The sequence below is a fragment of the Vanacampus margaritifer genome, chromosome 7 (assembly GCF_051991255.1).
Source record: "Vanacampus margaritifer isolate UIUO_Vmar chromosome 7, RoL_Vmar_1.0, whole genome shotgun sequence".
NCBI classification, from domain to species: domain Eukaryota; kingdom Metazoa; phylum Chordata; class Actinopteri; order Syngnathiformes; family Syngnathidae; genus Vanacampus; species Vanacampus margaritifer.
The window spans coordinates 835,945-850,902 of NC_135438.1; the positions used below are offsets into that span (position 1 = coordinate 835,945).

At 41.8% G+C, this 14,958-nt stretch overlaps 2 protein-coding genes across 3 annotated transcripts in view; one reads left to right on the forward strand and one right to left on the reverse strand.

The window, feature by feature from the left end:
• Positions 1-13,304, reverse strand: part of hyls1 (HYLS1 centriolar and ciliogenesis associated) — a 26,647-nt gene extending 13,343 nt beyond the window's left edge. The window contains exons 1-2 of one of the 2 annotated variants that reach the window (XM_077570378.1): positions 13,127-13,304; positions 1-68 (exon numbers count right to left, since the gene is read on the reverse strand). In XM_077570378.1, the coding sequence (XP_077426504.1) occupies positions 1-68; positions 13,127-13,204 (146 nt within the window). In that variant the 5' untranslated portion in view covers positions 13,205-13,304. The remainder of the gene's footprint in view (positions 69-13,126) is intronic. The other variant, XM_077570386.1, reaches the window with a different exon arrangement.
• col9a1a (collagen, type IX, alpha 1a) overlaps positions 1-14,369 on the forward strand; it is an 18,370-nt gene extending 4,001 nt beyond the window's left edge. The window contains exons 4-33 of the mRNA XM_077570375.1: positions 224-262; positions 332-394; positions 2,934-2,987; positions 3,070-3,105; positions 3,194-3,217; positions 3,989-4,042; positions 4,119-4,172; positions 4,252-4,284; positions 5,121-5,177; positions 5,259-5,312; positions 5,436-5,489; positions 5,848-5,901; positions 5,970-6,023; positions 6,340-6,393; positions 6,470-6,523; positions 7,493-7,546; positions 7,620-7,673; positions 8,197-8,241; positions 8,327-8,380; positions 8,450-8,503; positions 8,582-8,635; positions 9,495-9,566; positions 9,782-9,817; positions 9,895-9,939; positions 10,026-10,058; positions 10,750-10,896; positions 11,076-11,130; positions 11,260-11,448; positions 12,148-12,225; positions 14,025-14,369. Of these exons, the coding sequence (XP_077426501.1) occupies positions 224-262; positions 332-394; positions 2,934-2,987; positions 3,070-3,105; positions 3,194-3,217; positions 3,989-4,042; positions 4,119-4,172; positions 4,252-4,284; positions 5,121-5,177; positions 5,259-5,312; positions 5,436-5,489; positions 5,848-5,901; positions 5,970-6,023; positions 6,340-6,393; positions 6,470-6,523; positions 7,493-7,546; positions 7,620-7,673; positions 8,197-8,241; positions 8,327-8,380; positions 8,450-8,503; positions 8,582-8,635; positions 9,495-9,566; positions 9,782-9,817; positions 9,895-9,939; positions 10,026-10,058; positions 10,750-10,896; positions 11,076-11,130; positions 11,260-11,448; positions 12,148-12,225; positions 14,025-14,230 (1,914 nt within the window). The 3' untranslated portion in view covers positions 14,231-14,369. The remainder of the gene's footprint in view (positions 1-223; positions 263-331; positions 395-2,933; positions 2,988-3,069; positions 3,106-3,193; positions 3,218-3,988; positions 4,043-4,118; positions 4,173-4,251; positions 4,285-5,120; positions 5,178-5,258; positions 5,313-5,435; positions 5,490-5,847; positions 5,902-5,969; positions 6,024-6,339; positions 6,394-6,469; positions 6,524-7,492; positions 7,547-7,619; positions 7,674-8,196; positions 8,242-8,326; positions 8,381-8,449; positions 8,504-8,581; positions 8,636-9,494; positions 9,567-9,781; positions 9,818-9,894; positions 9,940-10,025; positions 10,059-10,749; positions 10,897-11,075; positions 11,131-11,259; positions 11,449-12,147; positions 12,226-14,024) is intronic.
• The last annotated feature ends 589 nt before the right edge of the window (positions 14,370-14,958 follow it).

Sequence of the window (14,958 nt, forward strand, 5' to 3'; positions counted from 1 at the left end):
CTAATGATTTTTGCACGATGGTGTTGCGCGCATTGGTTTGAAAAATGGTGGATCTTCACCCAGCTTTGCTGAAAAATCAGGGAAAGAGAATGCCCGTTAGCTCATCTTTTAAGAACATGGCCGCTTCAAACTTTACAATACTTCAAGTTTCATGTTCATCAAACTGGTGCCGGCGGCCGAATGTTTAAATCCATTCCAACAAGATCATTTTTTTTGTGTTCAGGGCGAGAGAGGCGTGGACTCCAAAGTGAACGGCGGACCAGTGAGTGACCAACACACACACAGACACACTCGCACGCGCACACGCACACTAAAGTTTTGTTTTACGCAGGGCCCCGCCGGAGAAAATGGCAACGACGGAGCTCCTGGCGCTTCAGGACTTCCAGGAGCAGACGTAAGGGGAGCAACAAACACAACATAAAAAGATGGCATTCCGTCCGTGCACTGATGGTGGAGGCAGGCCACAAGTTGAACGGTCTCGATGTGCTGCTGCGACTGACTGACGACCAGTCGTGGGCGTGGCCAGCCGAGCTCTTAAAGCAAACAAAAACCTCAGATTGGTTTGTCCAAATGTATTACATTTATTTGCATTTGTTTTATTCGTTTATCTCATTCAATCATTTGCTGATTCATTGTGACTAATAATATGATATTGGTTTAAAAAAAAAGATAATTTAACTTTATTATTTACACATCTGAAAAATGAACATGAACAATTTATTATTTTGGGAATCATTTTATTTCTTGCATTAATTTATCTCTCCCTCAAATTGGTTAATTAAAATTCTTTCAATTAATTTGTATTTCACATTTTTCTCTCATTTTTGATTTATTGTAAATAGCAAATAAAAAAGCAAAAATATTTTTATCATACATGCATAATTTTAATAAATAATTGGTTTATTAATTGTAATAAAAGTAAACAATACAAGTAATATTATTTTATGACTAAAATGAACTATTAGTTGTATTAATTTAATCATTTCCCCACAAATTACAAATTGGTTAAATATTTTTTTTAATTATCTCTATTCATTTTTCTAATTAAATAATTAATGTATTATAAAAAAAAATTTTTTTTAAATAGTACAATTTTAATTACACATTTAGCATACTTTGACTAAAATGGGAACAATGAGTAAATTATTTTTTTATTAAAATGAACTCATTGTACTTGTTAATTTAATCTATTTTCCATTTTTTGTTTCTCCATAAATAAATCATTTATTGTAAATAACTGAAAATGATTGTAAAATTCACTGTATTTTCATAGTTATCTTTTTAATAATTGGTAATGAAATGAAATAAGGTTGAAAAAAACAAGCATAAATCGTAATTCTTCCTATTAAAATTATCGAGCATATTTCCCATTCACGAGAGGTTTCTCCTTTTAAAATCAATTGTGATTTTCGAGGCTTGCGCGAAGCGACGGGATAAGCAAGTGGAAGGTGTATCGTGGCTCCCCGATGGAAACAGGGCCCTTTTTGTGCGGGATGGCGGCGGTGCGGGGGCGGGGGCGGAGGTGGGGGTGGGGGCCTTTTGGGGGGCCGAGCAGAATGGAGCCAGTGTGTGGTGCGCTGATGCGGCGCTGATGCGGCGCTGGTGCGGCGCTGGTGGCTTCCATTGCAACATAAAACCAGGAAGATGATTGCATGCAAGTCGACTCCATACCAGGACTTGGCAAACTTTTGGGCCAAGACCCCGCCACCCCCACCCCCCCAACCCCCACCCCCCGTCGTAATACTAAAACCAGTTGAACAAAAATACAACATGTAGCACTAAACGCATATTTTGGGAGGGAGAAAGAAAGGAGTAATGTTATGATGATAAAGTTGTACTTTTATGAAAAAAATAAAAAATAGAGACACACATGATGGATTTGTTAAGCTTGAAGTATTGGTAGCTGGCATCGGGAGCCTTCACGAGTACCCGCTACATTGGAACAAGTCCAGTATTGGCACTCACGTACACCTTTTATCCTTGAAAAGCGAGGCTAACGTTATAGGGCTAGAAGATGCTAACTAGGCGCTAACTTACAGTTAACTCATTCAAACCCAAAAACTAGTAAACACGGTTTTTAATACATTGTCCTTCACGCCCCAAAAATGTATTTGCACGTTTGTTTGTTTTATGCAAGCGCATACAGCTTTGATGCAGCTTCTGACATGAAAGCAATGGTCGTTATTACATAAAAAGCGGCCAGCAGGTGGCAGCAGAGTATAAGAGATCAGCCCGGGTCATGTTGCAACAATCTCACAAGGTCATCCTCGGCAACGGCAGGCGTCCGCTGCACAAGACGCCGTCTGCTCAAAGGAGCAATCGATCTGATGGTCTTCGGTGTGCGCGCCGCAGAACCCGAGCCTTTTGGGAAATCTTTATTATCGCAGCTGCCAATCCTGGTCCTTGGCGACCCCTAATCCAGCCCGTTTTCCAGGTCTACCCGCAGCCAACACAAGCGAGGATCAATATCAGGCTTCTGCAGAGCTGGCTGATTATCTGATCATTTGAATGACCCGTGTTGGCTGAGGGAGACCTGGAAAACGGGCTGGATTAGGGGTCCCCAAGGACCGTGGTTAAGAACCACTGCACTGGAGGAGAGCCAGCAGACAGTTTAGAGTAATCCGATGCTAACTGCCTGTTAACTGAGGATGGCATTTTAGCAAAACTGTCTTTAAGATGATCAAATGCTAACGATGTCATCTCAATCGCAGCAAAATGACGCCGTTAAAAAGGGTACTAATGAGCAGCTATTTTAACCTTGAATGAGAAAAACTTCGGTTCGGCAACAAGTCTACATTTATGACATGTTAACAATCAGCTAACTTTGAGTGAAGTTAACTTATTTTCCAATCGGCTACAAGTTGTACCGTTAGCTGAGGCTAACTTCCTGCTCACTATTAGCTAGCAGTCAGCAACGTTGTCGTCTTGTGCAGGGACGCGTGGGACCTCCCGGAGATCGAGGTTCGGCCGGCGGAAAAGGAACAAAAGTGAGTTGCTGATGCATCAAATGTGCTCCAATTCAACCTAAGAAAGATTCTTGTGCATCGCCAACAATCATCTCGTTCTCAGGGGGATCCCGGACCACCAGGCCCGGCCGGGGAGCCCGTAAGTGCGCGACACGCATTGTTTTTCACCTTCATGTGGATGTTTGTGAGTGTCTTTGTGTAAGTGAAGGATGTGTGGCCTCTTGCAGGGCGCGGGACCACACGGCTCGGATGTGAGTACTGGCAAAACGAAAAAAAGTATTTTTTGAAAATCTCAGGAAAAAAAGTGCAGCTTTGCTCCTTTTGCTCCTACTTACCCCCCCCCCCCAATAAAATACTAACAATTCTTGAAAAAAATAGGAATTGTTTAAAAAAAAAAATCCTTTTCAAAAATGCAACTTTATTCTAAAAAAGACAACAAAAAAAACTACTTAAAATAAAACAATTACTTTTCAACAAATATTTTTTCAAAAACAAAACACCCTCTTAATATTATTTTTTCTTCTATTTATTTATTTCTTTTTCGTTTACAGAAAACACACATTTCTGATGGAATAATTACTTTTTTACTGCGTCTCAAAAATATATTTTTGTAATGCAATTACTTTTTTAAGTGTGTGTGTATATCGTATCTATAATAATAATAATAATAATAATAATAAAAAGAAGAAGAAATTGTATTTGTAATGAACTTTATATTTAGAGTAAAAATCCTAGCAATCGGTTGGTTTAACCCCCCAAAATATGACTTCTTTTAAAAAAAGAAAACTACTTTTTATCTCTGGAATTCTTGCAATTTTACAACTTTTAAAAAATGTGATTTAAAAAAAAAAGTTTTCTTGGAACGCTAGTTCGAATAAAAAAATAAAACACTGAAAATAAACCGTTTTCCGCAGAAAAAAAAAAATCCTTGTAAGAGTTACTTGTCCCCTCCCCCCAAAAATAACTTTCTAAATAAAAAAAATAATTAAAAAAAACTTTGACATGTATTTTGTGTTGACCAGGGCATCCCGGGGACTGACGGACTCCCAGGAGAAATGGGCAAAGCGGGCCCCCCTGTGAGTACCCACATGGGACCCTCCAACTCCAACTTGTCTGATTGAAATGAGAACTAAAGTTGCGTGTCCATCGCAGGGCGCCAGAGGCAAGAGGGGCCAAGTGGGCGCTACAGGAGCCGCGGGACCTCGGGTAAATTCAACTGGGACGCTGTCAGTTTCTTGTTTGCTGGCGCCAACGCTTGAATTGCACGGAAATGTTTTTTTTCCAGGGTCCTCCGGGAGTTTATCAGGGCCAAGAACTGGTGAGTTTCACACTTGAAAACGTTCGGTCTCAGGACTTGAGGTAGAACTGTGTGATGTGACGTTATGTGTCGTAGTCCATCCGTCCATTATCTATAGCTTATCTGGGGGTCGGGTGGGGGGGGGGAGCAAGCAGCTTTAGCAGGGAAGCCCAGACTTCCTTCTCCCCAGCCACTTCAACCAGCTCCTCCGGCGGGATCGCAAGCCAGCCGAGATGCATACCAGTAATTGGTCTCTCCAAAGTGTCCTGGGTTGTCCCCGGGGTCTCCTGCCGGTGGGACATGCCCATAACGCCTCTCCAGGCATCCGAACCAGATGCCCGAGCCACCTCAACTGGTTCCTCTCAACGTAGTACGAAATAAAAACATCTCTCATATGACATCATCGTTTGTTTATGTCATTGGATTTCTCTTGCCGCTGAGGGAATCCTGTTATTTCTTGTCTTGCCCTAAATCAGGGGTAGGCAAGTTCGGTCCTAGAGAGCCGCAGTCCTGCATGTTTTCGGTGTCTCTTGCCTCCAAACCAGGTGTTTCAAATCACCACTTATTTAGACATTTCAGGTATGAACTTATGGCCACCCCTATATGAGGCATGGTTTCACCCTGGCCACCCCAATGAAAAATGTCTGGCTACGCCCCTGCCTTTAATTATATATATTTGAATGGTACTTGAGGCACTGTGTTCCATTTATTGTAATGATTTGCCATTCACTGAATTCCTTGAAAAATACATCAGGATATATATTGAGAATATAAATTGTGAGCAAGTGGCTAACTGACATGATGCTAGTCAATAAATTGCTATTTTCCATTGGATGCTAAACGAATTGTTGTTTTAGTGCCCTAGCGCTTGTCCAGCTGGACTGTCAGGACACTCTGGACTGCCTGGCATGAAAGTAGGTTTACGTCTTCTATGCCCAAAACACACACACACACAAACGTTGTTTTTGGTCCAAGTGCTGGTTTTCTGCGTGCAGGGTCACAAAGGTGTGAAGGGCGAGTCCGGAGAGCCCGGTCGACAAGGACACAAGGTACTTGGCCTTGCCAGAAGACACCACGCAAACCATATTAGATTACTCATCAATAGTCATTATAATATTCAATACAAATCACATTTCTACAGTACTTTTCTGAATGGTCAAAGATGCTTTCAGGGCGAGGAGGGCGAGCAAGGACCACAGGGAGACGTGGGATCGCAAGGGCTTCCGGTAAGACACCTTCACAATATCCAGACAGTCTCCGGACTGATCGTCAGTCAATATCAGAAATGGGCAACCGGGCCCCGCATGAACTTTTTTTTGCTTTTGACAACCCGCAAATTTACATCTAAAAGGACGCTAACAAGCGGCTAACTTATCACAAACTGGTGCAAACGTAGTCTTATCAAAATGTTTGGGTTATGAACTAAAGAAATTGTAAAACGAGGTCAGAACATAACCAAACACAATCATCATCGAGATATGTGGCTTGACTGAGACAATAATTCGGTCCAGTAGTTTTGGGAGGTCAGCAGGACAACTGGAAGGAATGATTTTGTGTTAGCTAACACGTGCTAACATGTTCCAGGGCCCGGCCGGAACCAAGGGCTTGCCGGGAATTGCCGGCTCCAAAGGTGAAAGGGTAAGCCACGTCATCTCCAGTAGACTTACGGACTTTGGCCCACGTGTGACTAAGATCTCTCCAAACAGGGACCCCGAGGGAAATTGGGGGACTTGGGACCTCAAGGCGGCCAAGGAGCTCCGGTGAGTTCTGACCTCCAGCTTTTTTCCCCAAACCTCATGAGATATACGGAACCCCAGACTTTGTACTACCTTTCAATGAGTATTGTATCGCCCCACCCACAATCTCATATTTAAGGCCACACATGATCAAACTATTATTCCATGGCCCAAAGTTTTTATTTTTATTTTGTGCATGTTGTATTGGTCAACATTTTTTTTTAAATTTTATCTCATGACATTAAAGCCCCCCAAAAATAGTATTTTGTTGAAAAACCCGAAAAGTCCTACATCATGATTCGGTTCCACAAGCAGCCTAACACATTTCTAACATTTTTAGGGGGACTTTGGCCAAAGAGGAGCCATCGGGGAGAGCGGACCCAGGGGGGTGCAGGTCAGATCTTTGTGTCCCGTTGTTGAATGTGCACAACCCTGGTTCTGTCTTAACCGTGTTGTTGGTGTCTCTGCAGGGGGATCGAGGTCCTTCCGGAATCAGAGGACCACCAGGACCAAAGGGAGAAGCTGTGAGCGCTTGCTTCTAACTTAATCCGAGCAAAATGATTTGGTTTCGAAAAAGCCAACTTGATGCTAACTTAGCTTTAACCGTGGGTTCATTGACAGGATGCTAACCTTAGCCTGAGTGAAATGATACACTTACGAGATGCAAGCTAGCTACTCACATAGGCTTAGCCTCAACTGATGCTAAGTTAGCTTTAGCAAAATTATTTGGCTACAAAATGCTAACAGTAAACAGGCTAGCTTACTGTTAGGCTACTAGGCTAGGGTGACCATATCCCCCCCCCCCCCCCCCTCAAAAAAGAAAGAGGACACTTGCCCCAGCCTTGAAATTGTGGTGCCAGTCGCAGTTACACGTTCACCTCCTATTAATCACGCAATGCCAACTGGACATTTTCATGAATTTATAAAAACTTCGGACGCCCGAACAGGCCGTTCGAAAATGGTCTGTCCTCCCAAAAAAGGATGTTTGGTCACCATATACTCGGCTGACTTTGGACTGAACGAAGTTAAACAGACATAAGAGCCTAAACTGCCTGCTAACTTAATGTTAACTCGGTCAAAATGACAGTGGACTGAGGCTAAATCAAATGACATTGGTAGAAAAATGCTAAATGCTGCTAACTTACCATTCCTTGAGACTCACTCTTTTTTTTTTTTTTTTTTTTTAAAGATGCTATCTAAATGTTCACTGAGGCCAACTTAAACTTAGGTTAGGACACACAATATGGCAAAAGCATTGGATGCTAACTAGTTAACTTGCATGAACTAAGTTTAACTTCCAAGTTTACTGAAGCCAACTTGCTCTCTAGCTGCTAACTATAAATAAGCTAAAAATAAGACACTGACTTACAGTTGGCTGAAGCTAACTTGGTCTTCGTATTGAGGACTCTCAAAGGAGTCATCGGATGCTAAATGGCGGTTGAACTCCTTCGGCTGTTGAATGTGATTTGCCAGCAAATGTGTTGCTGTCGCAGGGCCTGCACGGTCCAGACGGTCGGGAAGGAATCCCTGGACTTCCTGGTTCAAAGGTGGGTGCGGTCTTGGCGGTTTGAATGGCGTCACTTTCTGCTGCTTCATGATTACGATTCTGCGCTTCTTCAGGGACTTCCCGGTAAGGACGGAGCTCCGGGTGACGCCGGACTACAAGGTCTTCCCGTAAGTGTGACTGGTCGCAAGTAGGTATTCCGTACAGTTGTACCTTGATTTAAAAGTGCCCCAACTTACACGTTTTCTGAGTTGTTTTTTGCTTTTCTGTGCCGTTATATTGCCAAATATGTTTTCTAACGGATTGTCGAAACATAAATAGAAAAGGGGAACGTCTACAGGAATCATTTTCTTTCGGAAGGCTAAAATTCGACGATTGGACAAATTTCAATAAAAAAAAAAAGAAAAAGAAAAGATTATTAAAAATTTGGGGTGTCGGGCGATTAGAATTTTAATCGTAATTAATCGCATGATTTCACTCACGATTAATCGCAAATTTTACATCTGTTCTAAATGTACAGTAAAAAAAATAATCTAGGTTTTCATACCCTTGCTAACAAAAGTGGCAGTGAATGAGTTAAAGTGTCTAAACAATTCATTGATTCTAGCAATGAGTTTAGTTAATTGATTAGTTATTGATTGACTGAATAATTCTGGCACCCACTAAGACGTTTGTTTTTGTCCTGCATTGTAGGGGGTTCCGGGTTCTTACGGCCAAAAAGGAGTTAGCGGTCCCGAGGTATCAAAGCACCACCGATTAGCGCCATCGGTCACAACATGATTGATCAAAATTGGTCACGCATTGCTTTTTTTTGGGGGGCCAGGGTGTGCCGGGCGACCCGGGTGTCGCGGGACTGATGGGGTCTCCGGGAAAGCAAGTATGGAAGTCTGGGAAATGTTCCCCGCTGATGGAGGCTCAACTCTGACTGGACGGGCTTTGATTTCAGGGTGAGCGCGGCGACCAGGGCGAGGCGGGGCCCGTCGGACCCAGAGGAGGACCGGTAAGTGGCTATCGGGAAATCCGCTGAGCGGACACTCGGTCGGGTAACCCCAAATGTAATACTGTCGTTTGATGGCAGGGCGAACGAGGGGAAAGAGGGCCGGGCGGACCAGCGGGGGCACCGGGAGGGCGGGTGAGTGACACCTCGCAACTTCTGCTAGCAAAGCAAAAAACGGAGCCGCTACGTCACAGTTAGCCAGTGGCTAATGATTGCATCAGATGCTAACAGTGGGGGTTTTTTCCCCCAAAATGGAAATTGCGAATCAAATTCAACATTAAACTTTACTTTCCAAAAAAGAATAATTCATCAATTTAAAAAATCCTAATCTCACAAAAATGAAGTCCCTTTTTTTCCAGGTAGTTTTATTTTTCAATTTTTTTTTTAATCCTTGCAAAAAAAGTTATACTCTTGTGAGAATTACATTGAATTTATTGAGTTCAAAAGTAAATATTTCACTCTCACTATATTTTGGCCTCTGACACTGGCTTTTGTTCACACACAAAAAATCATTTTTGCCAGAAAAAGTCTCATTTACAAAAATAAAATAAAATTGTCAAACAGTAATTTAATGAAAATAGCACTGCATTTCACCTTATAAAAATGGTGAGAAAAAAGTTGTTTCGCTGCAACAAAAACGGTTATCACAATAGTCAGATTTTATATATATTTTTTTTAAATAAGTCATTTTGTTCCAGAAAAAAAAGCAGTAACTTAATGAGAATAGTCAAAAAGCATTTAGGATTTATAATTGTGTTTTTCAAGCAAACATCTCCAAAATGCAGTTACAAATGTTCATTATTATTCAGAGATTTTTTTTTGTTTTGTTTTTCAAGAGAAACTCACATTTCTTCTATTTAAAAACTTTAGGGAAGACGAGAAAGAGCTCTGTGTGCCCACAAATGGGGGGGGGGGTGCGGGGGGGGGGCTTCCATTTCCTGTCCATGCTAACAGTGGCGCCGTGTGTTTGACTTTTTCTAATGTGACGCGATAGGGAAGCAAAGGCGACGTGGGCCTTCCCGGACTCCCCGGACCGGCTGGCTATCCAGGCCAGAAGGGCGACAGGGTACGAAAATACACACGCACAAAATCAAAACAATGTTTTCATATAAAAGTCATCACATTTGACACACTTTTTTTTGACTACTGCGACTTTAGACCCATTTGACGGCGAATAACAGAGGATTCGTGTACACGCCAAATTGCAAACTACAAACACGTGGCGTTCGCCGCAGTTCCGTTTTCCTGCTTTAAGTTTGCCTTTGGCTTTGTCGCCCCCAGGGTTCCGTGGGTCTGGATGGTCCAAAAGGAGAGCAGGTGCGTTTTTGCTCGTCCGCCAAAGTCACGTTGCTCATTTTCTTGCCGGCTTAACAGACGTGTGCCGTCCACTCCAGGGAGCTGCGGGTGCCGAGGGGACGCCGGGATACGGAGGAGACCTGGTGAGCGACCGCAAGCTCGCGTTTCCGTCTTCCGACCCGCTCAAAGTCCTTCACCTTCCTCATCTGGTGTCTCGTCTTTCTTGCAGGGCGATCAAGGTGAACTCGGCGAGAAAGGAGCGGTACGTTGCGACAAAACGACGTGTTTTTCCGCATCACTTTTTGTTTTTATGCGTGGGGGTGGCCAGGGGGCGTTTGTTCCTTTTTGAAGAAAAAATGTATTTTTTGGAATAAGAGTCATATTTTTGTGAAAAAAAGACTCTTTTTCAAGATTTGTAAAAAAAAATAAATAAAAAAAAAAAGACTCAAAATAAAGTCTTAAAATAAAATTTGTTTTGCTTAAAAGAATAGGTTTTTTTTTAACATAACCTTCAGAAGCGGCATTTAAAAAAAATAATGTAGCACTTTATCCTCATATTTTTCTAAATACGTCTCTATTTAGGAGATACTAATAACTAGTATTTGAGTGTACAGTTGTATTTTTACCAGAAATTATATTTTTTTCTATAAGTATTAATTTTCACACCCAAAAATTATTTGAGAAAAAAATGATTATTTTGATTATAATCAAATGATTGATTTTTAGACAACTTTTTATATAAATAATAAATCTTATTTTTTTAATATCTTTTTATTTAGTAAAAGAACGGTAGTACACTTAATTGGAGATTTTTATTATTATTTTTAAATACAAAATAAACCGCACAAGAACAACACCAAATTTTATTTTATTTTATTTCATAAATATCGATATTTTTTTGTCATGATCAAAATCAAAGATTTTTCTCCTTTCATTTTTGTGCGTGCTTGCAGACGGGCCCGCCGGGCGAGACGGGAAACAAAGGACCGGAAGGCGGGCGAGGGCAGCAGGGCAAGGAGGGCGAGCCGGGCCAAGTGGGACCGCGAGGCCTGCAGGGCGACATGGGTGTGCCGGGGCTGCCCGGCGCGCAGGGACTCGCGGTGAGACCAACGTCCAAAGATGGACACCAAAACTCTTGTACTTTTCTAAAGATGCAAAGTCAGATTACTTTTGACATTACAAAAGTATTTTTTTTCAAGACATTTGTCATCTTTATTATTGTTTTATTTATTTTGAGTTATTGTTGGAGTGAATAATTTGCGCTCGTTGTTTGACGCAGGGCAAATCACCGACAGACGCGCGCATCAAACAGGTGTGCATGAGAGTCATGCAAGGTGAGTCGTCGTCGTCGTCATCGTCGTCGTCATCGTCGTCGTCATCGTCGTCGTCATCGTCGTCGTCGTCATCGTCGTCGTGGCGATGGTCACGGCGGTCCTAACGATCCCTTTTGTGCCGCTTCACAGAGCAGCTGGCCCAGTTGGCGGCCAGCATGAGCAGACCCGAGTCGGGCCCGGCAGGGTTGCCCGGTCCCCCGGGTCCACCGGGCCCCTCGGGCCCCAGCGGTGAAAACGGTTTCCCCGGTCACACCGGGTCCCGGGGGCTGCCCGGTCTCAAGGGACCGCCCGGCCTCCTGGGCCGCAAAGGACCCAAAGGTGGGACCGCCGACTCGCACCTCCTGACTCGCTCACTTGAATAGTTTGTGCTTTTGAGAGCTTTGACACGTCCTTGAATAGTTTCAAACCCTACGTATGGAGAATCGCGTCGACTTCTTTTGTGGAGAGATGCACACCCATAGCAAATACCTCGAACCCTCGCATACTCACGGTTTGACACACATGGATTTGCAGATTTTTATCAATCTTTCTCATTTTTAAAAATATATATTGTGTTGTTTTTTTACTGCCCAATCCCTCCCTCTCTTTTTTCTTGGAAAACATATATTAAATGTTTATCAGCGTTTCTCAAATAATTTTGGGGAGAAAGATTCTGTTTAGTTTTTTTATTTTAAATATTTGTCTTATAAGAAGTCACTTTTTTTTTCTTAAATCATTTCTTTTTCAAAAAGTTGTATTTCTTACCCTTACCCTTTTCAGTACATATTTTTCCAGATGAAAAAAACATGTCCATACAATGAGATTGCATAGAAATGAGTCATCATTTTAATTGTATTTTATATGTAAATTATGATTTTTCTTAATTCACTCAGTAAAGTACTAAAATTCAACCTATTTTTCTACAAAAACATTTGTTTTTTAAATATCCCAAATAATTGCATGTGTTACGTTACTCAAGTGTGGAAATGTTTTGAACTGACTAACAAAATTGTTTTGTTTTGTTTTCCCCATTCACAGGGGACCAAGGCGACAGGGGGGACCGGGGGCCCACTGCCCGTGGCCTCAAAGGAGTTACGGGCGCTCCTGGTCTGCCAGGTAGGCCACCACTTTGGACGGCAAATAATAGCAAAAGCCACAAACGGGCTGGACAAGTCATCATTTCAATTTTGGCTTCTCACAGATTTAAAAAACATAATCGAAGAAAATGGATTATTGTGTTGAACGACGGTGTGTGTGCGTGTGTGTATGCAAGTTCCCGGCCTACTCAATAACTTACTCTGTAATTTTATTTGTGAGGATTATTTGGATTTCTGCCTGGCTTGTATGCCAGTCACAGGCAAAAGCAATACGATATATCATTTGTATTCACCGTATAAAGGAAGCATTGGAATTTGCATTGCCAAAATATCAGAAATGCCCGCCGGATATTCAGAATTGTCAATAATCGGTTTGATTAACTGTGATTGCCATATGAATTGTAATTAGTCTTTTTTCAATAATTGTCCAGCCTGGGCCACATCATGTTAAGAAAATAAACTGGTCCTTAAAAAAAAAAACATTTTAGACATAATTTGCACTCTCCTCTTTTACGTTAATTTCAATCGCCAGCAGAGGGCGGTAGAGGACAAACTGGTATGGATGCCAACGGCTTGATTTATCTGCATTTTAGTCTTAAGCACAATATCGTGTTTAGACAAGTGGGGGTACATAAAGCATATTATTAAAAACAACACTAGAACTTCATGGCCGTTCAAAAAAAAAAGCTTAACGTCAATTGATGTCAGATGACATTAAGTGACACTCTTTTTTTTTTAAATTATTATTATTATTTTTACATATACAACAAGCGTTTTAAAGAGTGTCCCTACTTTGAAGCAGCTCCTCTTTGACGGAGTAGCATTTGAAAGTTAGGACGAACTGAGGGCTAATTCAATCGAAACTGGAGCCCAACAAAATTCCCGTCGTGACACACAAGCCTTGAAATTTAATAACTTACCCCAAACTTTCTTCTCTTCAATGCGGTGGATTTAAATAAAAATAAAAATATGTGCGATAGTGCTCTCCCTGTCCACATGCTGCTGACAAGCAGAAGATGTGGCCTTGAAAGCCAACATCAGTTGTTCACACCGTCTGTGTTCCTCGACCGCCATTTTTGTTGAACGTGCCGGCGGTGTTCTCGCCTGGGACGACAATACGTCATCGCGTTATTTTGTACTCACATGAGTCAGCGCTCCACCTAGTGGTAAAGCGGCGCGAGGACAACACATCAGGGAGACACACTTGGGAGAAATTAGTTTTTTAATATCCTTTTTAATTGACATATTGTTACCTTATTCAAATGTTATCCTCTACGATTTTTGTTAATATTAATAGTTGAATAAAATGTTTAAAATTAAAACTTGGGAGAAATTCTGTGGAAATAAGTTTAATAAAATAAAATAAAAAGGAAACATTGACAGTCTGGGAAAAAAAAACAAAAAAAAGACAAATTCATGTACTGCAAATATTTTTATTATGTATAAACAACATAAGATCAAAACTATAATAAAGTACGTCAACAGTAAAAAATGAAATAAAAATAGTCAAATAACTCATAACTTAAAATAGAAAAACTTAGAGGGAAGTAACCACTGAGATAAGGTGGTTGCACAAGTGTGCACACCCTCTTTATAATCAGAATGCATGTGGCTGTGCTTAGACTGAGCCAATCATCACTTTCAAACACATCTTAAAAGGGAGTCCGCATATATCTGCCACCATTTTAAGTGTCTCAGATTAACCCCAAATCGCGATCAGATGGTCTAGTAGGCTTTTCCTGGCATTTCTTTAGACACATCTTTGAGAACAAGCAAAATGATGATCTCTGTGACCTTCTTGTCTTCCATCCCTTGCAGGGCAGCCAGGCCGGTCAGCGTTTGGCAGCGACGGGCGTGACGGCTCCCGGGGGCCCCGCGGGGCTCCCGGAATCCCCGGCGTTCCCGGCCCCCCGGGATCCTCGGGGCCCGCCGGATACTGCGAGCCATCGCAGTGTGTCCTTCCGGCTATGGCGGCCGTGGCGGGGGCCAAAGACTCTGCTGTCAAGGGCCCAGCTGACATGTGAGCGGGTGACGCCACAAGAAAAAGTCGCCTTTTGTGTACGCTGTAAATGTGTCAATACATTCAATACTTGTCTTGGTCCAAAAATGTTTCACCGCTTTTATTTATTCCAGCAACATTCCACAGGAAATAAAAGACATTTTGATAAACGCTGACATTTTCTTTCTCCGCAAAACAGAAGGGGAAAAAAACAGGTGGAAAAGTCATAACCCTACAAAAGAAACCTGAATTTTTATGACAAAAGTTTTATTTTGATTGATTGCTATTGATGTTTTGTCAGAAATCAGTTAAGCTCTTCCAACATTTGATTTGATATTCCAAAATATATTGACAAATTATTTTCCAAGCCTCTTTCAGCCACAGGAGAGGAAAAAAAGTGGAAGCTAGCATGGAGCCTCGTAACTAAAGATGCAACGATAACGGCAATATGACGATATGAAAACGGCCACAATATGGTCGTCGTCATGTCACGATATTAAATGCAGCACATCGGTTGAAAAAGTCAGGTTGATTTCCATTTGTGCAGTTCGAGCACCCTGTGGTGGCGACTTCCTTTCAAATATTTTTTTGTGCCATTTAATTTTCACAAGCGATGTTTTGGCCCGTCTAGGTTTAAAATCCACATCAGATGAAGGCGAACGTAATGTGCTTGTGAACAGAGTCAATATGTGGAGGAACTCAATGTGTGCTTGCATTAGCAACAAAGTGCCTCCATATGAATTATTAGTGATT